The sequence below is a fragment of the Megascapheus bottae genome, chromosome 1 (assembly GCF_031878675.1).
Source record: "Megascapheus bottae isolate mThoBot1 chromosome 1, mThoBot2.hap1, whole genome shotgun sequence".
NCBI lineage: Eukaryota > Metazoa > Chordata > Mammalia > Rodentia > Geomyidae > Megascapheus > Megascapheus bottae.
The window spans coordinates 56,403,584-56,427,811 of NC_143509.1; the positions used below are offsets into that span (position 1 = coordinate 56,403,584).

At 42.2% G+C, this 24,228-nt stretch overlaps 1 protein-coding gene across 3 annotated transcripts in view; it reads left to right on the forward strand.

The window, feature by feature from the left end:
• Positions 1-24,228, forward strand: part of Mylk (myosin light chain kinase) — a 202,635-nt gene that overhangs the window by 68,110 nt on the left and 110,297 nt on the right. For all 3 annotated transcript variants that reach the window (XM_090345269.1, XM_090345261.1, XM_090345252.1), the window contains 8 exons: positions 4,637-4,685; positions 5,540-5,705; positions 6,436-6,601; positions 8,402-8,420; positions 9,539-10,068; positions 11,175-11,381; positions 20,249-20,383; positions 23,103-23,255. In XM_090345269.1, the coding sequence (XP_090201395.1) occupies positions 4,637-4,685; positions 5,540-5,705; positions 6,436-6,601; positions 8,402-8,420; positions 9,539-10,068; positions 11,175-11,381; positions 20,249-20,383; positions 23,103-23,255 (1,425 nt within the window). The remainder of the gene's footprint in view (positions 1-4,636; positions 4,686-5,539; positions 5,706-6,435; positions 6,602-8,401; positions 8,421-9,538; positions 10,069-11,174; positions 11,382-20,248; positions 20,384-23,102; positions 23,256-24,228) is intronic.

Genomic DNA, 24,228 nt, shown 5'->3' on the forward strand with positions numbered 1-24,228 from the left:
CATTTCTTCATGTGTCTATAGGCCATTCTTATTTCTTCTTCAGAGAAGTCTCCCTTTAAGTCTTTGGCCCATCTTTTAATGGGATGGTTGTTTCTTTGGAGATTAGTTTTGGAGTGATTCAATTTTTTGAGCTGTTGATATATTTTAGATATGAGGCCTTTGTCCATTGTATGGTTAGTGAAGATTTTCTCCCATTCTGTAGGCTTCCTAATTAATTTGCTAGCTATGTCCTTTGCCATACAAAAGCTCTGCAGTTTAATGCAGTCCCACTTATCCAGCCTTTCTCTGATTTGTTGTGATTCTTGGTCCTTATTAAGAAAGTTTCAATCTATGCCAAGGAGGCCTAGTGTATCTCCTATTCCTTCCTGTAAAGTTTTCAGTGTGTCGGCTTTTACCTCGAGGTCTTTGATCCATTTGGAGTTAATTCTAGTGCAGGGTGACAAAGAAGGATCCAACTTTAGTTTTCTGCAGGTCCTTAACCAGTTCTGCCAGCACCACTTGTTGAAGAGGCTGTCTTTCTTCCATTCTATTTTTTTTTGGGTCCCTTGTCAAAGATTAGGTGGCCATAGGTCTGTGGTTTAATATTTGAGTCCTCACTTCTATTCCATTGGTCTTCAGGCCTGTTCTTGTGCCAATTCCAAGCTGTTTTGATAATTATAGTTCTGTAACAGAGTCTAAAGTTTGGTATTGAAATTCCTCCAGCGCTGTTCTTTCTGCTAAGGATTGTTTTTGCTATACAGGATCTTTTATTAGTCCATATGAAATTTTGGATTGCCTCTTCTATTTCTTTAAAGAATGACATTGGGATATTGATGGATATTGCATTGAATTTGTAGATAGCCCTTAACAAGATTGTCATTTTCACAATGTTGATTCTTCCAATCCAGGAGCGTTGCGGGTTTGTCATACATGGCCTTTATTATACTTAGGAATGTTCCATGGATTCTTAGTTTTTCCAGAGCTTTTAGCATAAAGGGGTGTTGTATCTTGTCAAATGCCTTTTCTGCCTCTGTTGAGACAATCATGTGATTCTTGTCCTTGCTCCTGTTGATGTGATAAATTATATTAATTGACTAGCGTGCATTGAACCAGCTTTACATCCCTGTGATGAATCCTGTTTGATCATAATTTATAATTTTTTTGATGAGTTGCTGAAGACAATTGGCCAGTATTTTGTTGAGAAGTTTTGTATCAATATTCATCAAAGAAATGGGTCTATAGTTACCTTTCTTTCATGAGTCCCTGTCTGGTTTTGGGATGAGTGTTGTGGTGGCTTCGTAGAATGAGTTTGGCAAGGAGCCTTCGCTTTCAATTTCGTTGGTTTTGACTTTTTTTGAGTGAAGGCTTCATTATGTAGCCTCATCTGGTCTGGAATTCACTATGTAGCCAAGTCTGACCTGGGACTTAAAAACCCTCCTGCTGCATTCCCCTTGTACTATTACAACTACATTCTGCTCCTTGTTATCATTGTAAGATGTACATTTCAGTCATTAAGTGATTCACAATATTATACAATGATTACTGTCTAATTCTAGAACTTTCTCATACCTGGTGAATTTTCTCTCCCTGTTGCTTACTCTCCTAGGCCCTAGAGACTATTTCTACCTCCTTTCTCCATGATTTACTTTTACTGGACATTTCCTATCATATTTAAATAAGATATGAGCCTTTGTGGCTAGTTTCCTTCCCTTACTGTACTTCTCTAAGATGAAATTAGCTATGCAGCAGCATTGTAAATACAATGAGTTGTGCACTAGGTGAGATCACTAGTGGTTGAGTATGTGAATCAAGCTGTTACAAAGAGCCTGCAGGAGCAATCACATTGACCCTCTAACTTAAATGTTACTAGATTGTATTTTGTTTCACTTTTTCTCTACTGCTGTATTTATAAGTTTTAGAAAATATAGCTGAATAAAATAACTGAGAGTCTTGCCACCTGTCAACAATCACCACTACTAACATGTGGTATATAACAACTTTCCTAAATCATATCGACATATCCCTCTTTTTTCTTCATAAAATTCATTTATATGATGAAGTTTTGAATATGTACAGTGTTCTGGGGCTGTTCTGGATGCATCTGATATGAGAATAGAAATTCTGGGTGGAGACATGGCATGAGGCCACCAACCTCGTATGGTGTTCAAAGATGAAGGACTGCCTGAGACCTCCTGGGAGAGAGGAGGTAAAACTGGGAAGGGATCCACTCAGCATGCAGGGGCTGCATGGGGAAGAAAGCAGAAGAGAGCAGTTAGGTCAACACAGGAGCATCTATGTGAAAGCATGTGGAAGGATTGCCCTATATAAAATGCTACTGGCCTTTTGAGTGAGGTAGGACAGAAGATCAGCTGTTGGATTAGGCAAGACGATGGTCAAGTTGGTGCTCCATGGAGTGGCAAGGATCCTAGCCTATTTCATCTATTTTTTGAAAAATTGTTTTGCAGTATGTTGGGTCAAACCAAGGGTCTTAGTAATTGGTCTCCACTGAGCCTCCCTCCCCTACCCCGCTTTGTCTGTTCCAGTCATGGGGTTTGAACTCAGGACTTGGACATGTCCCGAGCTTTTTGCTCAAGGCTATCCTCTACCACTTGAGCCATAGCTCTACTTAAGCCTTTTTTTGGTAGTTAATCGGAGATAATATAAACTGTCTTGCCCGGATTGGCTTCAAACCATGATCCTCCAATCTCAGCCTCTTAGATAGCTAGAATTATAGGTGTAAGCAAGTGTTAGCCAGCTCTTTTTCATCTGTTTTTACTTATTTTATACTAGTACTAGGGGTTGAGTTCAGGGCTTCATGCTCTTGCTTGGCTTTTTCCAGTGCCAAGGCTGATCTAAGGCTTGAGTCACGCCTTCACTTCTGGCTTTTTTTGTTGGTTCATTGAAGATAAGAGTCTTTCAGATTTGTCCACCTTTTCTGATCTTGAACCTCCATCTTCAGATCTCATCCCTCTGAGTAACTGGAATTACAGGCATGAGCTACTAGTGCTGGGCTTTGTTTCATATATTTTTTTATGTAATGCAATGGCAGAATGAGTGTAATTGTACATTCTACTTAACTGCTTATTCTCCTACATCTGCACTATTTCTAGTTTTGGTTTTATTACAAATAAAACCAAAATGCAAAGCTCTATAAATGTTCTTTTTGCTTTTTTAGCATCGTCTCCTTCCTGCAGAATCATAGAAAAAAGGGTGTCAGCTGGAGAAAAGAAAATTCTTCCAGCTTATGATATTTACTGGCTCAGATTCTTTCAGGAGAATTGAATAGTCTCCACTTCCTCAAGAGTATGTGAAAGTCTATCAGTTTGACTGACCATATGATTTAGGTCCTACTAGAATAAGAATCTTCTTTTATCCATTTAGAATTTCTTTAACAGAGAGTTGGATGATAAGAACCAAACTGCATTAGGGAAGGAAGCTAGGATGCGGCTCACTAAGTGGAGACATTAAACAGAAATGTCTGTGTAGTAATCACCAGCCACAACTTAAATGTGATATGAGTGTTTACCACTAATCATTTCTCCTAAAGATCTGATATAAAGTTAAACTGTATGTGACTGAGGAAATGCCCAGCCACAATCTTCCTCCAACATTCTGTGCTCTGATGAAGACATACAATGTGATCCTGTGAGAATTTAAGGAAACCCACCCTTTCCAGTAAACACCTAGCAAGTTCCTGCCATATCTCAGTATGATTCTACTTTTCCATGCCCACCTCAGGGGGTGCACATCTTATACACATTTTTTGCTTGTGTCAAACAACTTCCAGGGTGATCATTCACTTAAAAACACCTCCTCCTCCTCCTCCTCCTTTTTCTCTTCCCCCTCCCTGTGTTTAAACAAACAAATAAAACAAGAAGAAACCACTCCTGGCCATATTACTAATTCTTCCTCCCTAGTTGTAGTTAGATAAAAAGCCACTAACCTCAGCTGTCTCTCTGGATTTGGCATTTAATTGCTTCCTGCCCAGCATGGTCAGCAACTCACCCAGGGCAGGCAGCAACTAGTATAGAAACTTCTCACCTAGAACTGACAATGCCAAGCATAACAGGGCTCTGCCCAGGACTCAGAGGTGCCTGGCAAGGCAGCACCGGAGACTTGCGGAAGTGCCAGTTCCATGGTTGGGTCTGTCCTGCCTAGATGTGGTCAGAATAGTACCCAGGCATCTCCCTCTCTTCTTCCTTCCTCTCTTCTTCCCTCCTTCATTCCCTTCCTTCTTCTCTCTCTCTCCTTTTCTCCTCCCTTGAACTGGATGGTGTTCTGGAGAGGTCCTAGACCACTGAAGCTAATAACCACATTGGCAGATCTGGTGTGACACCTCACAACCCAACAGATCAGTCAAGTCTACCAGAATCCAGTACTCTGGTGAAATCCATGACTCTTCCTGGATCTGTCCTTGCACATGTGATTTAACTTGTCTGGATCTGGTGTAGTTTCAGTTTAACTAAATTACTGCAAGAAATTTACATAATAATGTGCATAAAGTGCCTGGTCAGGGTACCCAGAGTGACTCAGCATATGCTTGTCAGGCATAATCATCACCACCATTGTCCCCTTGGTGAATCCTCTTCCCTTTCATTGTTCCATATGAATGGCTTACACCTCACTCTTCAGCCTTATTTCTGTTTCATGTTTGCAGAGAGTTCTGTGAAGAAGTATGGTCAGCCTGTTATTTCCAAAACCTTGGGGTAAGTTCAGGAATAGGCAAGCCAGAATCAGGATTGGATTGGCTTGCCTATTGTCTTGACCTAGAGAGGTGGAGGGAGGGAGCCTTCATAGACATCCTGGTTGTAATAACTGAAGAGTGAGCACCTAGAGGGATGGTATGGATCTTGCCCATGGTACCTGCTGACCTGGCTGCACTGCAGGTAGCCCTTGGCTCAGCTGCTAAATTCAAAGGAAATAGGAGACCCTGCCTATTGCCTGCAGAGACTGTCAAAGCAATGGCTAGAAGATGTGTATGAGCAGACCTAGGAAAAACAAGTGACAGTAGCTGCTATACTAAAAAAGCCCCTATTGCAGTGACTTGACACAGGGAGTTGACTTCTCAGGGAAGGAGAGTTCAGTGCAAATGTTCTTGGACAGATGAGCGCCTTCCACATTCTCTTCCAGCAGCTCAAGCTTCCTCTGGTGTGTAGCTCCATTTCCTGAGAGGCCTTTGCATCTAGCCAGCAAATAGGCAAGGAAGAATGTGGAGAAACTTGTAGGAGGCCTCCATAAGTCAGCCCTGGAGGTTGCAGGCAACATTTGGGCTCATGCTCTATGGCCCAAAACCTAGACTTTGGGGGTAGGCCAGAGCCCAGGAGAAATCAGATATTCCTAATTACAAAGGTGACTAGTAAATGAAGTATGACTGTTTGCCCTGGAAGTATAAATTTTGGTGCCACATAATTTTCAGGGGTGGGGGGCACAGGAGAAAATGTCAGAGGCTTAGTGTTGGCCTTTGACTGGTTTCTGACCATGACTGAGATGACTTGGGTGGGTCAAGGGAGGAGGATTGAATTGCTGCTTTGTTTAGGCTTCTCTGCTGATTTCTTCCCAGAAACAGATTTTCAGCACCAGCCATGGAAACCCGTCCTAGCATCTGGGGTGAGTGCCCACCAAAGTTTGCAACAAAACTGGGCAGAGCAGTGGTCAAAGAAGGACAGATGGGGCGATTCTCTTGCAAAATCACTGGCCGGCCCCCACCACAGGTCACCTGGCTCAAGGTAAGATTTTTGTCTGTTCTGACTCTGATCCAGACTAGGAAATCTTAAAGAGTTTGGGGTTAGAACCTTGGACAAGAGGAAGTCTGTCTTTCTTGTCAGTTCCTTGTGTTTCAACCCAAAGTTCTCAAGGGTTCTCTGATGGTTTAATAGCCATGTTTGTCCTTGCCTTTATTTGTACACTTTCCCTCTGCTTCTCAGATCACAGTGTCCTTGTAAGACTCACACTCACCAATGTCTGTAATCCTAGCTACTCAGGAGGCTGAGATCCTGATAGCAGTTCAAAGCCAGCCAGGGCAGGAAAGTCTGATAAACTCTTATCTCCTGTTAACCACCAGAAAATTGGAAGTGGCACTGTGGCTCAAAGTGGTAGAGTGCTAGCCTACCATTTCAGCCTTGTGCCCAGGCCCCGAGTTCAAACCCCATGACCAAAACAAAAGAAAAAGAAAAGAAAAGAAAAATAAGTAAAAAAAAAGAAACCCCAAATCTAATATTCCTTCCTATATCTCTTCCTCCAAAACAGTTTGGGTCTTTTTGAAATAGTTTCCATGCATCTGTTCTAAGCTGGACCCAATTCTACAGTAGGTACATTGATCTCAAGGCAGATGTTTGGATGGTCTCAAGATTGTCCTCTGTGTGTCCAGGCCCTAGTGTCTGTTTCACAAGAGGCAGAATAATAGTGACAAATGGCCAACAAACTTCCGTGACCACACTTCCTTATTAACATCCACAGGAAAACATCCCATTGCAGCCAAGTGCCCGAGTGTCTATATCTGAGAAGAATGGGGTTCAAGTCCTGGAGATCCATAATGTCACCCATGATGATGTGGGCATGTATACCTGCATGGTAGTAAACGGCTCTGGGAAGGCCTCCATGTCGGCAGAGCTCTCCATCCAAGGTATGGGGCTGGGGACTGGTACAGAGGGACATGTTGTCTGGTGTCATGAGCCTGTTAGAGGATGCTCATGCATTGTACATCAGTGTGTGTATACACATGGCACACTTACATGCCTGGGCCTTCCCCCAGATATGAGACCTTTAACAAGAAGAAAGGGGGATGTGCCTGTAGCATGTACTGGGTCCTAGAAAGATCCTAGGAGCTAAGCCAGCTGTCTTCTACATCTGTGTTCCTCCATCACTTTAAGTCTTTGCCTTAAAATTTTTTTCTCTAATTGTCTGTTTGAAGAATAGACACTACAAAAATCTTATCATCACTATTGCTTAAAATTTATTTGCTGTCCACTCTGTCCTTCAAATCAGATGTTCTCTCAGTGTGATTCATTCTATTCAGAACACCATGTTGCTTCTCAACAGACTGGACAGATCAGCACCACTCTTCTTCACCACTGACTCTTCCTTGCTTCAGCCTCAGCCGTGCCTCTGAACAAGTCCCTCCTTACAGTTCGCTTGCTTACAGCCTGGGGAAGCTGGAGCTATAGATGGGGAAAGGACTTCATGGGACACAACACCTACCTAGTGGTCATAGATTTCACTAGTCACAGACATAAATTTAGGCTTGATTCATCCTTTCTACCCCTTCTTGTCTTTCCTTATATGATTTTTTTCTTTAACTTCTTCTTTTCTTAGGAACTGACTCTCCTCATTCCCTGTACTATTTTCAGCTTATTCTGTACAATATACAGAAAGAAACTTTTTCCCCTGTACCCTAGAACATAGTGTACACATAAAGATATTTAATTGAGTCCTGGTTCATGAGATAATCCTGACTTGTTCTATATGTGGTACATGCAGGTGTTTTCTGTTCCACTGGACACCATTAAAACAAGTAACTGCCTCCTGCTTTAGAGTCTCCCTATGGATCAGAAACATAGGTCAGACATGTGGAGCTATGTTTTAGCCAGTCTTCATTTACTTATTTCCCTAGTCTTGAACTTCAAAATTGTTCCTTTCTAATATATTAATGACAAAATGACATGTTGGCTGAGATTTATTTTATGCTCTCAAAAACAAATAAGACAGAAGGTAGCAGAGAGGAGTGGGAAAATGTTGCTCTTTCCTTAATCGTGCTGATAACTTTTGCAGTTTGTAATACCATTCTCTCTACTTTGTATATTTTGGGATTTTTCATGATAAAATTTGAAAAAGAAGAAACTTGGAAGAGAATATATTGTATGCTTTTCTCTTGGAACAATGGAATAAGCTATATTTTCCTGTATGTTTTGAAAGGCTGTATTTGTCAGAAATATACACTAACTGGGGGAGGTCTGTTTTTTTAAAAAAATATTGTTATTGTACAAGTTATGATATACAGAGGGGTTACAGTTACATGTCAGGAAAAAATACATTTCTTTTTGGAAAATGTCATCCTGGGGGTTTGTTTTTGGGAGCCATGGGTAAGTTAAAAGTCTGACAGTTAAGAGTCTGACAGTTTCAGTTGATAGACTTGTTTGTTCAGCTGTCCCTCCATCAATTTTTTTTGCCTCTACTTAGAGAAGGTTCAGGGAAGGACAGCCCTGGAAGCTTGAAGAGTACTCACCAGTCCTGGGGGGGAAATTTTCAGGCTAACCAAAGCCCAGAATCAAGGAGGCTAATAGCAGTGAGGAGGTGAGAGGGGAGACACAGAAGTGATATGCTAAGAACATAAAGGCTGTATTAAAGGAAAGAGTTGATGTCTTATCATTTTTTATATTGGCATAGAACATTCTACTAACTGCATTTTTCTTCTTCCCCCTTTTAGGTTTGGACAACACCAGTAGGTATGTCTAGGCTTTGTGATTGTTATCTTTTTTGTCTTGAAATATTCTTCACAGAATTTAGAAGGATGCAATCTAGAAATCCTGAATTTCAAACCATCATATAGGAATGATGAGTTGATGGTTGAGGGGAAGGGGTTGTTTTATCTGAGATGCTTTGCTTTGTTCTCCTGTTATTACAAGTTAACCAGCTCTATACTTGTTGGCCTGCATGACTCTTGCATACTTAATGACATCATCTTTCTCAGCATCCTCAAAATATCTTCCCAAATTAACCATGCTTAAGATGGCTTTATAGCTATCCCAAGCCACAAACCATCCACTCATTCAGCCCATTGTCAGGAGGACCTCCTTTCCTTTGTATGACGGAGAGTAGACATTGAGTATCCAGGCTGAGCTAATAACCTACTGTACTGAACATGCAATTACAACTTGGATTCCTTTATGAGAAAGAATGACAGACGCTAATTTGGATTGCAGTATAGAAGACCCCTTTTCTGATAGCTGGTTTGTGAGCTAAGACCTGTAAAGGGTAATTTTAGCAGGGAAAGAAAATCTCCTGGAGAACACATTCCAAACAGAGAACAGCATATATAAAGCACAAGATGAGAAGTGGGCCTGTGAAGACCGTGCACTTCCCCCCACCCCCGCGAAGAACCCTGGTGTGGCTACACCTGATGGGCAGCAGGGCCACTTCTTGTGAGGGGCAAGAGGCAACTGGAGCTCGCTTAGGGGCATCTCATGATGCTCAGATTTGTTCTTAATAGACTAGAAAGCCATTGGGAAATTCTTGCATTTCAAGTGACATAATTTGATTTCTATTTTTAGAAGATTGATCAAGGATGCCACTTGACTGCTTTGAACTCAGGGACTCTAGAGAGATGAGACATATAGATTCATGAGGCTTGGTGTTATACATAGGGCCAAGAAAGGGCCAACTGACTGCTGGTGCTCTTGCCTGGGACACTGAGCAAACTGTAAAGATATATTTTGCTCTTTTTCATCCCTCCTCTGTGGATTCTTGTGATCCCTGGAATCTGCTGTGATGAAGAATGTTGAAGTAACCAGATGATCATTCTGCCCCTCCTTCTCCTCTTTCTCCCACCCCTCACCCCACACAGGTCATTTTTTAAAGGAGCAAAGGCCTCCAATTCAGACATCAAGAGGGAAGTGGCCAATGGAATGTCCAAGGGGCAGACTCTGAGCATACTAGAGACTGCAGCCGGAAATAAGCACTGTTCAAGCCCACAGAGAGCTGGTTCCACAGCCTGGGCCATAAACAGCCAACCAGAGCCCCTGCAGGAGCCTGGGATGGAGCCTTGTGGGGAGTCACTCCAAAAGAAACTGCAGACCCCTGTGTTACAGAAGACATCCAGCACCGTCATGCTGCAAGCCACAAAAGTGCAGCCAGAACAGAAAGCACCAGTCTTAATGGCTTTTTCTCCTGAAGAGAGGAAGAGACCAGCTGCCCTCCATCCAACTACCCTCCCTACCCGGTATACTGGCCTGGGAAATTCAGAAGTGATGAGTAAGATTGCTATAAGGAAAGTTTCATTGGAGAGCCAGTGGGATTCAACGTTCCCCAGATTTGAGAGAAAGCCTCAAAGCCAGGAAGTCACTGAAGGTGAAGTGGTCAAGTTCAGGTGTGAGGGTAAGTAGAGCTGATTAAGATACTGGTTCCCAAAGTGCAGTCCATTGGTGGCCACTCTTTTCCTTCAGCACACAGCTGGTCTGCATGTCCCATACAGCCAGCCTCTTGAACTAGATCCCCCAAGAAACCACATTCACAGTCTTCCATTGAGGAAGAACTGTTTAGAAAGCCAGGTGCCAGTGGCTCAGGCCTGTAATCCTAGCCAATCAGGAGATTGAGATATAAGGATCACAGTTCAAAATTAGCCCAGACAGAAAAGTCTATGAAACTTATCTCCAATTAGTCAGGAAAAAAAAGCTTGAAGTAGAGGTGTGACTCAAGTGTCAGAGCTCCAGCTTTGAGCAAAAGAATTCGAGCCTCAGTTCCAGTTTACAGAAAGAAGGAGGGAATAAGAAAGGGAGGGAGGGAAGGAAAGGAAGGAAGGAAGGAAGGAAGGAAGGAAGGAAGGAAGGAAGGAAGGAAGGAAAAGGCCTAGAAGCCAGGCTGCTATAATTCTAGCTACTCAGGAGGTTGATATCTGTGGATCACAGTTCAAAGCTAGTTCAGGCAAGAAAGTCTATGAGACTCTTGTCTCCATTAAACTACCAAAAAAACTGGAACTGGTACTGTGGCTTAAGTGGTAGAGCAAAAGTGGCTTTGAGTAAAAACAATTCAGACATTGCCCAGGCCCTGAGTTAAGTCCCAGAGCCAGCATCCAAATAAAAAAAAAAAAAGAAAGAAAAAAATTGCCTGGAAAAGTCCTTTGTTCTATAAAAATACCCAACAGTGACTCATTGTTCCTTGTAAGATAAAGCAGTGACCCTGTCCTTTAATTTTGCTTCTCTAGATGAAAGGAAAGCCTCATTATCACTCTCATCACAAAGCAGAGTAGGCCTTCTCTTTCCTTCCTCTCCTAGCCTGTCACCCTTACCTTCTTCCACCCCGTTGCCCCTGACTCTGTCATAGGACATTTGCTGAATGTAGTTTGGGGTGAAGAAGCAGGCTTGGCAATGGGAAATGAGCCCTCTCTTCCCCTGAGTGCCTCCCTCCCAGTGAGACCCTCGCCACCTCGCTCTACAAGCACACTGTGCTCCCAGGGGAATTTCATTCTTCACCTGGTCCTGCAGTTTCAGGAATCCCGAAGCCTGAAGTGACCTGGTCCCTGGAAGGCATTCCTATGAGGAGACAAGCAAGTGTCCTTGAGATTTATGAAGATGGTGGATCCCATTACCTCTGTCTACTGAGAGCCCGGGCAAAGGACAGCGGGAAGTACAGTTGTACAGCTTCCAATAGCCGGGGCCAGGTGTCCTGCAGTTGGACCCTCTTAGTGGAAAGTGAGTACATCACTCAGATTACTATGGATTCTTGGGGTGGGGAGTCATTCGTGGGGTGCTTCTCTTACTTCAGATAGCTTAGCAACTGTATCCTGGGTCCACAACAAACATCACCCCAACCTATAAACTAAGGCCAAAGTGGTTGTTCATGACCAGTGATTCTTAATCAGGGATTCACAGAAGAATCACCTCAAAATAGACATGGCCCAGCCGGGGAGCTACCTTTTTAGATTCCTCAGCTGTCCAAGTAGTGTCATGACTCAAGTTCTGAAACCGTAGAGAAGCTAGCACTGGCTAAAGATGCAGGTTCAGAGATATAGTCCAGGAGGCCACATCTTTTGTGTTGATTATAATATCCACTTATAAAAGCAATGCATGATGACAGTGTGGCATTTACATTATATATATATATGTGTGTGTGTGTGTGTGTATAATCTTAGGACTCCAAAATAAATATGTATATATAAATATATATAGTGTATTATATATATAAATCTTAAAACTCCAAAATAAATATTTTAATGCCTTTAAAACACAGTCAGCATTGTGCTGACTTTATCACCATTATCATGATCTGTATCCTAAAAGGCTCATAAACATAATAGCAACAACTTTGAGTATTATTTCATATTATTTAAAATATGGTTCTAATGGCTATATAATATCATTTTTAATAATTATTTATAGATTCTCTTATTTTGTTGAATGATCCAGTAATTTTTCCTCTTTTAAAATATAACTATAAGTCTGGGAAGAAAGGCTACAGAACCCCCAAACTATAAGTATCTTTGCATCAATTTGTCTTTCTGTAAAAATTTTCTATTTCATTATTTTTAATGCCGGTACTGGGCTTGAACTGATGGAATAGGGATTTTCCCTTTTCCTTGGCTTCTTTGCTCAAGCCTGGCTCTTTACCACTTGAGCTACACCTTCACTTCTAGCCTTTTACTTCCTACTTGAAGATAATAGTCTTTTGGGTTTGTTTTCCCAGGGTGGCTTTGAACTCAGCCTCCTAAATAGCTAGCATTACAGGGATGAACCAACAGCACTTGGCTACTTCCCATAAATACTTGCACATCGTAGACCATAATAGACCATGTCAGACTACTGAGAAATCTATTAAACTAAATCACAGGGACAGACTCAGCAAACCAGTGTTAGGAACTCAGTGGGACAAATAACCTTTGTCCCCTTATATCAATAAATCAGTTACAAAAATAACAAAGGAGGAGGGCAGGAGGGACATTCAATAGGAAATTTTGATTGAAAGATATGGTAAGAAGGCTCAAAGGAACATAGGCTCAGTGGTTTCTCTCATTTGTCATAATCAGTAGAAACCTTGGGCTCTACTAGCAGAGATTTACAATAGAACAAAATCTAGATACATAAGGCCATATAGAATGATGAAAGGACCTCCAGGACATAGAAACAAAAGCCATATAATGAGTGACTGTTGTGCTTAATGTACTATGTTATCTCTCATCTCTTTTGCTGTCCTTGGTTATATCATATTGTTACAGTATTTCACCTGATTATCTGATATATATATATATATTTTTTTGAAGTCGGATAGGGAAGGGAGGAAAATAAGATGAGAGGCAGGGGTAGGGGGAGGGAAATGAGGACCAAGACATGAGAAAGGGTATCAGTGTATGTGAAGTGATGCACCTTCTATCTGGTGAATATAATGTAACCCTTCTATTAATTACAATTAAAAACATAAAAAATAAAGAAATCCACTGTAAAAGAAAAAAGAAAGATATGGTAAGAACCATCAGCAATTATGATTCTTGGCCCTCTGAAGGCTCCTTAGAGGCAATTTTAAGTTTATCTTAAAAGAGACATAAAACTGAACTCTTTATTGGTGACATTTTATGGTTTCTTATTTATTTATTTAGTCAGTCCCTGGCTTGAGCTCAGGGCCTAAACACTGTCCTTGGGCTTTCTCAAGGTTAAAGCTCTACCACTTGAACCACAACACCACTTACAGCTTTTTCTATGTATATGGTACCAGGGATTCAACCCTGGGTCTTTGTACATGCTAGGCTACCTCTAGGCCAAATTCCCAGCCCAACATTTTTTTCCTTAATATATTTTTATTGTAATTAATAGAAGGGTTATGTTATATTTGCCAGATAGAAGGTGTATTATTTCACAAACATTGCTACCCGTTCTCATGTTTTTGTCTCCATTTCTTTCCCCCCACCTCTCCCCTGAGCTTGTTTTCCCCCCTTCCCTATCCTATTTCAAATAAACAAATAAACATATACACAATATATGAGACAACAATGTAAGACATTGTAACAATATGAGAATAATCAACGGACTACAAAAGAGATGAGAAATAACATAATACATTAAGAACAACAATCATATATTATATGGCTAATCCTGGAGATCCTTTCATTTAGCCTCATCCTATAAGGCCTTATGTATCTAGGTTTTGCCATATTATAAACTTCTGCTAGGAAAGTCCAAGGTTTATACCAATTATACAAATGAGGGAAACCATTGAGCCTATGTTCCTTTGAGTCTGGCTTACTTCACTTAATATGATTTTTTCCAAGTCTTTCCATTTCCTTACAAATGGGGTGATGTCCTTCTTTCTGATGGCAGCGTAGAATTCCATTGTGTATAAATACCACATCTTGTTGATCCACTCATCAACTGAGGGACATCTGGGTTGGTTCCATATCTTTGCTAAGGTAAATAGTACTGCAGTGAACATCGTTGTGCTAGTGGATTTAGTATGTCCTTGTTTCTGGATGATTAGGTAAATGCCAAGTAGCAGAATTGCTGGGTCAGTAGGGGAGCTTTATGTTTAGGCTTTTGAGGAAACCTAGCCCAACATTTTATGGGTTCTGATATCTCTCTTAGAATTATCCCATTTAGGGAGGTGTAGACAGGGGTATTAATAAAATAATGTTGGTACTCATCTGTATATGTAAATGAAAGATGAGAGATAGCTATGAAAGGAGTCCCTATATGACTTTCTCTACTTTCTGTGTGAGTTTGAAAATTTGCTTAATACATAACTTAAATGTTCATTCACATGGTGGAATTCCACATAGCCTTTGTAGATATTTAGGGCAAAAACATTCAAGGTACAGTAGGAATGGAGAAGAGCAAAGTGCAGGCTGCATATGACTTGTGTTGTTTGTGCCAAAGGAAGATAAGACACCATATATTCATGCTTGTGTATGCAAAAAACAGTCCTAGAAAATTGCCTCTAGGAAGGGAACTGGAAGTCTCTGGGCAGGAATCTAGAGACCCTTACTCTATATGTTATTCACTTCTTAACTGGTTGTAAAGGAGCCCCTTTTCAAGAAATATCATCATTTCATTTGGCAACAGGAGTAGTGTGGGCAGGTCACACAGTTACAGGTCCAGGAGCTAGAGTCTCAGCCAAGCCAGAGCTCAGAAGCTGAATAGGAACAGACATACGGACATATGTGTGATGTCTACCAAAGGTTAATGATGTATCAAGACAATCTAGTTTTTTCTATGATTTTGCCACTGTGCGTTTATCTCAGTCTTGTAGAAGAAGATATTTAGCCTGTGTTCACATGTTTAGTAGTTCATCTCAGATTTACTTCTTTTTTGTTGTTGTTGTTTTGTTTTGTACACATGGCTTTATTGAAATATAAGTTATGTAACTTTAAACACTTTTGAAGTATATTTCAAAGGCCAGGAATGATGGTATGCCACATCTATAATTCTAACTGTTTTGAAGGCAAGAATTGAGAGGACTTTTCTCTGAGACTAGTCTAGGCAAAACGACTCCCTTTCAATCAATAAGTCTGGTATGATGATCCATGCCCCTGGTTCTAGCCATGTGGGAGGCCATAGGTAGATAGAACATTATTGTCTGAGGCTCGCTGTTGGCAGTATTATGAAAATTAAAGTGAAAAATATCTGGTAGTATAGCTTAACTAGTAGAGCACCTCCTGATAAGCATGAAGCCCCAAGTGCAAACCCTAGTATCAACTAAAAAGAACAAACAGGAAGGGGAGAAGTAAAGTGTACAATTTACTAATTCTTAATATATTCAAAGATAACACCCCTTCCCCCCCCAAAATTCCTACCTCAACTGGGAGTTTGGCCTAGTGGTAGAGTGCTTGTCTAGCATGTATGAAGACCTGGGTTCAATTCTTCAGTACCACACACACACACACAGAAAAGGCCAGAAGTGGTGCTGTGGGTCAAGTGGTAGAGCTCTAGCATTGAGAAAATCCAAGAAAAGTGCTCAGGCCCTGACTTGAAGCCCCAGGACTGGCAAAAAAACAAATCTTACCTCATTTTTTGGTACTGCCTTTTCTTCCATCCCTTCAGCCACTTACAACTAATCCACTTGCTATCCCTATGGATTTTCCAATCTTAACAATTCTATGTAGAATCATGAAATATGTGATCTTTTTATTTGCTGGTTGTGGGGCTTGAACTCAGGGCCTGGTTATTGTTCCTGCCTGCGTACTGTCCTTGAGCTCTTTTGCTCAAGGCTAGCACTCTACTACTTTGAGCCACAGCACCCCTTCTGATTTTCTGGTAGTTAATTGGAGGTAAGAGTCTCATGTACTTTCCTGCCTGGGCTGGCTTTGAACCATGATCCTCAGATCTTAGCATCCTGAGTAGCTAGGATTACAGGCAGGAGCTACAAGCACCTGGCTGTTGTGTGTGATCTTTTGTGACTGTTATCTTTTCTCTCAGCAGAATGTGTTCAAGATTCATCTACATTATAGCTTGTGTCAGTTCTTCTTTCATCTTTATGGCCGGATACTATTCCTTTATGTGGGTAGTCTGCTTTGTCCATCTTAGTGAATGAATACTTCAGTTTTCTCTTTTTAGCTGTGGTGAAGAGTGTTGCTGTGAACATTGTATACACTTTTTTTTTAATACCTATGAGTAGAATTGTTAAGTCATGTGAGAATACTGTGTTTGATTTTCTGGGGAACTGACAAACTTTTCTACAGTGGCTACATCATTTTACCTTTCACTAGAAATGTACAGGTGTTCTAGCTTCTCCACATCATTATGAACATTTGGGGTTTTCTTGTTTTGGAAGGGTTTTGTTTATTTGTGAGTGTGTGAGTATGTGTGTGCTAGTCCTCCAGCTTGAACTTGGGATCTGAGTGCTGTCTCTGATCTTATTTGCTCAAGGCTAGGATTCTACCACTTGAACCACAGCTCCACATCTAGCTTTTTTGGTAGTTTAGTGGAGTTCACAGACTTTCCTTCATTCGAACTGTAGTCTTCAGATCTCAACCTCCTGTGTAGCAAGGACTGTAGGCTTGAGCCCCTGGTACCTGGCAGATTTTCTATTTATTTATTTATTTATTTTTCATCCTGGGGCTTGAACTCAGGGACCTAGGCACTATCTTTGAGCTTTTTCAAGGATAGTGCTCTACCACTTGAGCCACTACACCACTTCCGGCTTTTTCTCTGTATGTTGTACCAAGGAATCAAACCCAGAGCTTCCTGTAGTCTAGGAAAGTTCTCTACCACTAGGCCATGCTCACAGCTCATAATTTTCTAATATTTTTTTGCCAGTCCAGGGCTTGAACTCAGAGCCTGAGCACTGCCCTTGGGCTTTCCTTAAGGCTAGCGCTCTGCCACGTGAGCCACAGCACCACTTCCGGCTTTTCTTTTTTTTCTTTTTTTTTTTCTTTTTTTTTTGCCAGTCCTGGGCTTAAGCTCAGGGCCTGAGCACTGTCCTTGGACTTTCTCAAGGCTAATGCTCTACCACTTGAGCCTCAGCACCGCTTACGGCTTTTTTCTATATATGTTGTACCAAGGAATTGAACCCGGGTCTTCATGCATGCTAAGCAAGCACTCTACCACTAGGCCAAACTCCCGGCCCCAAACACTTCCGGCTTTTCTATATATGTGGTACCAAGGAATTGAACCTGGGTCTTTGTGCAAGCACTCTACCTCTAGGCTAAACTCTGAACCCAATTTTCTAACTTTTAATTAGAGTCATCCATAGTTATTTCATTTTGACTTTCATTTTCCTGATGTCTAATAACATTGAGTATTATTTTCTGCCCATTAAAAAAATATATATGTGTATATAATACATATATATCGTTGTTGTAAAAGTGATGTACAGATGAGTTATGGTTACATAAGTCAGATAATGAGGTAATGAGTACACTTCTTTCTGAACAGTGTTAGCCCTTCCTTTGTTCCCTTCTGGTTTTTCCCTCCCATCCCCACCCACAATAGTTCATTTTCAACATAGTGTCTAGTGAGTATACTGCTGCATTTGTTCACTCTTTGTCCCACCATTTTTGTGACTGCCTTGCCCTCCCAAAGACAGATAAACTAACAATAAAAGCTAAAGAAAAGAAAGACAGCAACAAAACTCTTGTTTCCACTTCTTGAAGTTCATTTTGATAGATATTATTTTATATGATCATATGCACATAGCTATTGAGCATCTGTGATCATCTGCTAAGAATATTTTCCTTTGGTCTCACTGTGTAAATGTCTAAAGACCTGTATAACTTATCATGTCCAAGTGTATTTTTTATCTTTCTATCTAGTATGTTACTTATAGATTTGTAGGCACATTCTGATTACACAAATGAGGGAAACCATGCAACATATGTTTCTTTGGTCTGGCTTACTTCACTTACTGTAATTTTTTCCATCTTTCTATTTCCTTACAAATGGTTTTGCCCACTGTTTAGTGCGTGTGTGTGTGTGTGTGTGTGTGTGTGTGTGTGTGTACCTAGGCTTGAGCTCAGGACCTTGGCACTGTCCCTTAGGTTTCTTGCTGAGGGCTAGAATTCTACTACTTGAGCCACTGCTCCACTTCTGGCTTTTTGGTGATTACTCAGAATTGAGTTTCACAGACTTTCCTTCCTGGGCTGGTTTTGAACCTCAAATTCTCAGATCTCAGCATCCTGAGTAGCTAGAATTACAGACATAACCCTCTGGGAACTGGTTTGCCCACTTTTTGATTGGGCCAATATTTTTGTTATTGGGTTTTAAGAATTATATATATATATATATATATGCAAGACTTACCTTTATCAGACATACTATCTGCAAATAATCTTCATCATTCTGTAGTCTGGAAGTGACAAAAATTTCCTATGCTGATCCACTTGGAGGAGGAAAGGTTTGTTTTGATTCACTGTGTCAGAGGTGTCAGCCCACGGGTCATCTGGTTTTGTTTTTTTGGGGCCTAGGGTGAGGCAGAGCTGCAGTGAAAGAGATGGGACCTAATATGCTACATAACCTGCTCTTACCATGATTCAGCTAGGTTTGGGGGTGGGTATTTGGTTTTGTTGTTTGTAAACAAATATTTCTCAGAAGGTTGCTGGCCTTTAGATAACTTCCAGAGTTCTGGAAAAGCAAATAGAGACTCTCAGATTCTCATAGCTTTTGTGGAGGAGTTGGTTGTGGAGGTCCTTGCTCTACCCTTGTAGAGGGGCTTCAGGACCTGTTGAGGATATTATCCATCTCACATCTTCTCCAGCCTCATTTAACCAGATGCAAGTCAGGTGGCCTGTGGTCTTCTAGTTTCTGTCAACCCTCCTTCTGCTTCTCACTGCATGTCTCTTTCCTTCCCTTATAGAGACCTTTTATTATCCCCGCATACCTTTCCTCTTCCTTATGCTGAAAGCGAAAAGAAAAATCTTTCCCCTGCTTGCTAATGCTCAAGCTTCTGCTTAACATACCATTCTTTCAGTCCCAAAGCATACTTGTCCTGAATGCAGAAGCAGCTTCCATTAACCCACAGTGGCCAACATTCACAAGGATGTTCGAAAGGCCAGGTCTGTGCTAAATGCTCTGTTTGCAGTCATATTTAGTTATCCCAGCTATCTTTGTTGTGTTGTTTTTTGACTGGGACTAGAACCTGTTATGATGTTTTCACTCACTGGTGGGTGCTCTTCCACCTGAACCACAACTCCAATCCAGTCAACAGATACAAGACAATTATAGTTGCATTTGTTTCCCAGATGGAGCTACCAAGCTGTAGTAAGGCTCAGTGATCCATCCAGGAGCATAAACTTTGTAAATCTCCCACCCATGTTGATCCGACAGTCATTTTGTCAGTGACTCTAGTGAGGGAATGATAGAAGGAATTGAAGGTAACTCTCTACTTGTGAGATCACCTGCCCCTCCCTTCCTTGGTGCCAGGCCTGATTAGAGAAACCATGTTTCAGTCTTGTAGCTCTTCTGCCATAGAGGAGATCTGGGGGAAAAGGAGGCTGTGAAGTGAGAGAGCTGACTACAGATTTGCCTCACCACTGGATCTGACTGTAGGAGATGATGGAGCTTTGTCTAGAAAATGAACTTAAGATGGAACATCATGGCATTGTCACATTCACACCTAGAAAAGAACCTCGCAAATACTGTCAGGTTTTCTTGGCTGAACCCCTCAATACAGAGCAGCTTTCCCCTTATCTCTGTATTCTTAGTTAAGCAGCCAAATTAACCAACCCATTATCCAGCCAAAATCTAGAATTGGAGGTATAGATTAAGTGATATAATGCCAATCCTGGGCATAAAAAAAAAAAACAAATAAGAGAGAAAGGCCCTGAGTTCAAGCTCTAGCACCAGCATGAAAGAGGAAGAGAGAGAGAAAGAGAGAGGGGGGAGGAGGAGGGGCCTAATGTACAGTGGAGAGAAGTCACTGTCTGATCCTGAGCAGCCCAGCACCAGGGTTCTTTATGACTGGAAGGCCACTGGCAATCCCCTTGCTTCCAATCCAGGAAGCATCTAGTGCTGTTGCTTTCTGATGTGAAGGTAGGCTGGATCTAAGTAGCTTCCCAGGAAGTCCAGCCCCAGGCCAGTGCAGCATCTGCCTATCAGGCTCAGGGTGACTGAGGTGGCCTGTGTGTTCTTTGCCTTCACAGGGCCAGCCATAATGAGGGAGGCCCCCTCATTCTCCAGTGTCTTGAAGGACTGTACTGTCATCGAGGGTCAGGATTTTGTGATGCAGTGCTCCATACAGGGGGCTCCAGTGCCTCGAATTTCTTGGCTACTCAATGGTGAGTCCCCTATCCACACCCAGGACACTCCTTTTGCTCGCCTAAACTTTTGCATCTTACTCCCAACCATGTCTCTCTCAGAAATACGGAATACAGAGAGCACAGAGCTGAATCTGCTATTAACTGGCCAGGGAGTTACCAACATGAAAGGCCTTAAACTCCTTATCTGCAGGGTGGAAACAGTACTGATCTTGCAGGGTGACGGATGTGAGATTAAATTAGTTCACATACATAAATTAGCTTATGAGATGTCCAATACATAGACTATAAGTAAGTCAGTTTCTTTATCTATGGTCAGAATCATGAGAGGCTCTGGACTGCACCCCAAGTTCTTTAAGGGTCTTGTCTGTTATATACAGTGGTCAGTAGCCTAGGTCTCAGCAACTAGGAATTCTTTTTTAATGTTAATTATAACTCTGTAGAAATATGCCCACTCTTTTTTTTTAATCAAGTAAGATCTTTGAAATAATTACCGCATATTACCACTTTTCTCTTTTTTAATGAGAGCTCTTTTCATTTTAATGGTATGAGGAGCTCTGATTTTATAACAAGAACTATTAAATGGGTAATACTGAACAGCAGCTGGAAGGAGGATGAGTGAGGAACTACCAAGAGTGAAGACCTTCTAGGTTCCCCACAGAGTGGTTGGGTATCCCAGTTTACCTCTCTGGATGCAGGCTCTCTTGTCAATAGAGAAAGAGTAGAACAGAAGACCTGGAGCCTGGGCCAGCTCTCACATCTACTAAATCAGGCTTTTTAGGAGCCCCAGATATGTCTACACTGTGATGCATTGCCTGGGAACCTTCTATGTTAGCAGTTTGCTCAGGCTGTGTTGGAAACAATCTGAGTGACAGGAGAGGCTGAATACCTTCCTATATGTAGTCATCATGAAGTCTGCCTTCCTACCCACTCCCCACCTGAGGACAGAGCTCCTGTGGGACCCTGGGGCTGACTGCAAGGACACAGTCTCTGTGAGGCTCAATCAGAAATGAACATAAAAACTAATAATTGATCTGAATAGGTGAGCATCCCTTTGCCTGGCTCAGAGTCCAGAACAGGGGTTAACAAAACATGATCTCTAAAGTGCCAGGTGGTAAATCTTTTCAGCTTGTTTGGCCATACAACAGTTATTCACCTCTACTGTTGCAACGTTAGAACACAGCATAGACAATATGTAAACAAACAAATTGGAAGCTTCATTGCAAGAAAACTTTATTGAAGGACATGGAAATGTGGATCCCATGTCATTTTCACATTACGACATTTTCTCTCTTTTTTTTTTCAACTACCTAAAACATGGTAAGAACTATTTTCAGCATTCAGTCTGTACAACAACAGGTGGTGGGTAGATTTGGCCTCAAGGATGTGCTTGCTGACAAACCCCTACCCCTTCCTCAGGTCTGAATTCTGGGTGGCATTTCTGCATGTTTCCCACTAGAGGGAGATTATGTTCAAGTTGGGTTTCCCTGGCTGATGTGGCCCAACCCAGGCTGGAAGCTGAGTCTGATGACTCCCAGTTGTGACTTGTCCCTAGCCAACAGCTCCTTTCTAGGGGCTTCATCTTAGTTTGTAGGGCCAAAACAAATGGTGCTCCAGGAAAAGGAGAGAGATCAGAATGCTTGTCAGCCTGTATTTGAATTCGCAGTGGCATGTTGACAGCCCCTCAGGGAATGTGCTGATGATGCCAGAGAAGAGATTTGGGGATAGGTGTGTCACAAAAAAAAAAAGCAAAATAAGTCCCCTCAGTGGCAGAATCCTAGCCCCTGCCTCCCTACCCCCACTCCAGTCTTATTTTTATGGAGTGCAGCAAATTGGGAAGGCTCTCTTTCCTCCCGCCCTGTGGCATGCTTGGCAATTACTTTGCCAAACTGTCGTAGATACATGAAGTGTTGCTATGTGCAGAAGAAAACATTGCATTACACAGAAAGCATTTCTTCCTGTACTGTCTCTCTCCCCCGCCACCCACCCCTGATTTTATGAAGTGCAAACCAGGACCCTGGGGTCTGGCAAAGGAAGGACCTGACAGTTGCTTCCTAGATGGTGAGCAGACATGGTCTTGTTCTAAAGCTAGAACCTTTAGTAATCAGTTGGTTGGGTCTCTCCCCACCACCAAAAAAATGACAAGGCCACATCCTGGAATAATAAAATTCCAGGATCATATAGCATTAAGGAAACCACTAAGTTCATTGCATAGTCTCCTATCACCATGCATAGGACCTACAGAAAGTGACCTGAATACAGGTCTTTTGGTAAAGGACTCAAGTCATCTTTAGTTTCACATTGTGTTTTTCTGTGAATACTAAAAATCACAGAATAAGTAGAGTTAATTGCACTTAAAGTTGGGATGCAGAATTCTTTCTGATAAATAGCTACAGTGGTAAGTCAAATCTCTGTTCTGGAGTCAGCCAAAGGGGACTGAGAGCCATATGTCTGGTCTGCTTTGACTGAGCCTGGTGATGGGCCAAAAGGTACTTGAAGATTTTTTTTTCCAGGCACAAACCCTGTGAAACTGAGGGATAGAATGGAGACTATACAGAAAACCCAGATGTCTGTCACTTTCCCTCCCATATACCAAATTCCTCCCCAGTCTTCCAAGCTGTCTTTCCCACCATGGACCTGGGCCAGTCCCCATGCCTGACTAGCATCCCAGCTAAGGTCAGGGCTTAACGTTTCCATCAGATGCCCTCTGGCCTGAGTCATCCTGTGCTTCCCTCCTCAGGGCAGCCTATCCAGTATGCTCACTCCACATGCAAGGCAGGTGTGGCTGAGCTGCACATTCAAGATGCCTTGCCAGAAGACCATGGCATCTATACCTGCCTGGCAGAGAACAGCCTGGGTCAGGTGTCCTGCAGCGCCAGAGTCACCGTGCATGGTAGGTACCATCAGGCTCCTTTCTAAATGCATCTCCCCTATAGACATGTCTTTTGTAGGCAATGGGATGATTGACCCATCTCCAGGGAGCAATGCACACTCGGCCTTGCTGCACACCATGGCTGCCAAGAACCTGCTTCAGCAGAGGCTACTGGAATGTTGAGAGACAGAGAAAGGTGCCATAGAAAGCCCTGTGCCTGAGCCAGGCAGGCAGAGGAAATGGCTTCCAGGAGCCCACACAAACAGGGAACTTGGAAAAGGAAAATGCCTCCTATCGCTTCACCCCATGGAGCCATGGGCAGATTTGGGAGGCAGAGGCAAACATTCCCCTGATTCCAAAGCCTTCCTGTCTGGCATAAAGAAAATTACTTTACTTTAAGAAAAATATCCACATATTGGCTTAGCACACAGGAATCTAACAAATGACCCCTTTAAATTGAGAAATCCCAGAGCATGGAGCATAGGCAGGAAAACGTCTACATGTCTCAGGTTGTCCCTCTTCTGCCACGGAGCCTCCCTACCAGTCTAAGCTTGTTTTTACACATCACCAGTCAAGTGTCCAGTAATCTGATTATCTCTGTCATCTGTTGATCAGCCAAGCATTTGGCCCACAGAAATCACAGGAGAGTCATAGACTCAAGATATATCTGCCTGGGTTGTGGGATCAGTGGGCATGGTGACAATTCCTGGGCCCAAGGCCTTCAGGTAAGCCTGATTACCACCCTTGTGGTGGACTGATGCCTTTAGCTTCTGGGCATAACTAGAACTCCTGGATGCAGGGGATGGACTGGACGCAGTATATTTATATTCCCCATTAGACTAGCAGGGGAGGACATACCTCCCCTCCCCACCCCTCAGGATGCAGGCCTTTGGGGAGAGGCCCCCTGTGGTGTGAAAAGCTACCTTCAAGAAGGCTGCAAGAGATGGTTTCATGTAAAATGTGCCCAACACTTTCTGCCTGCTGCTTCACCTTG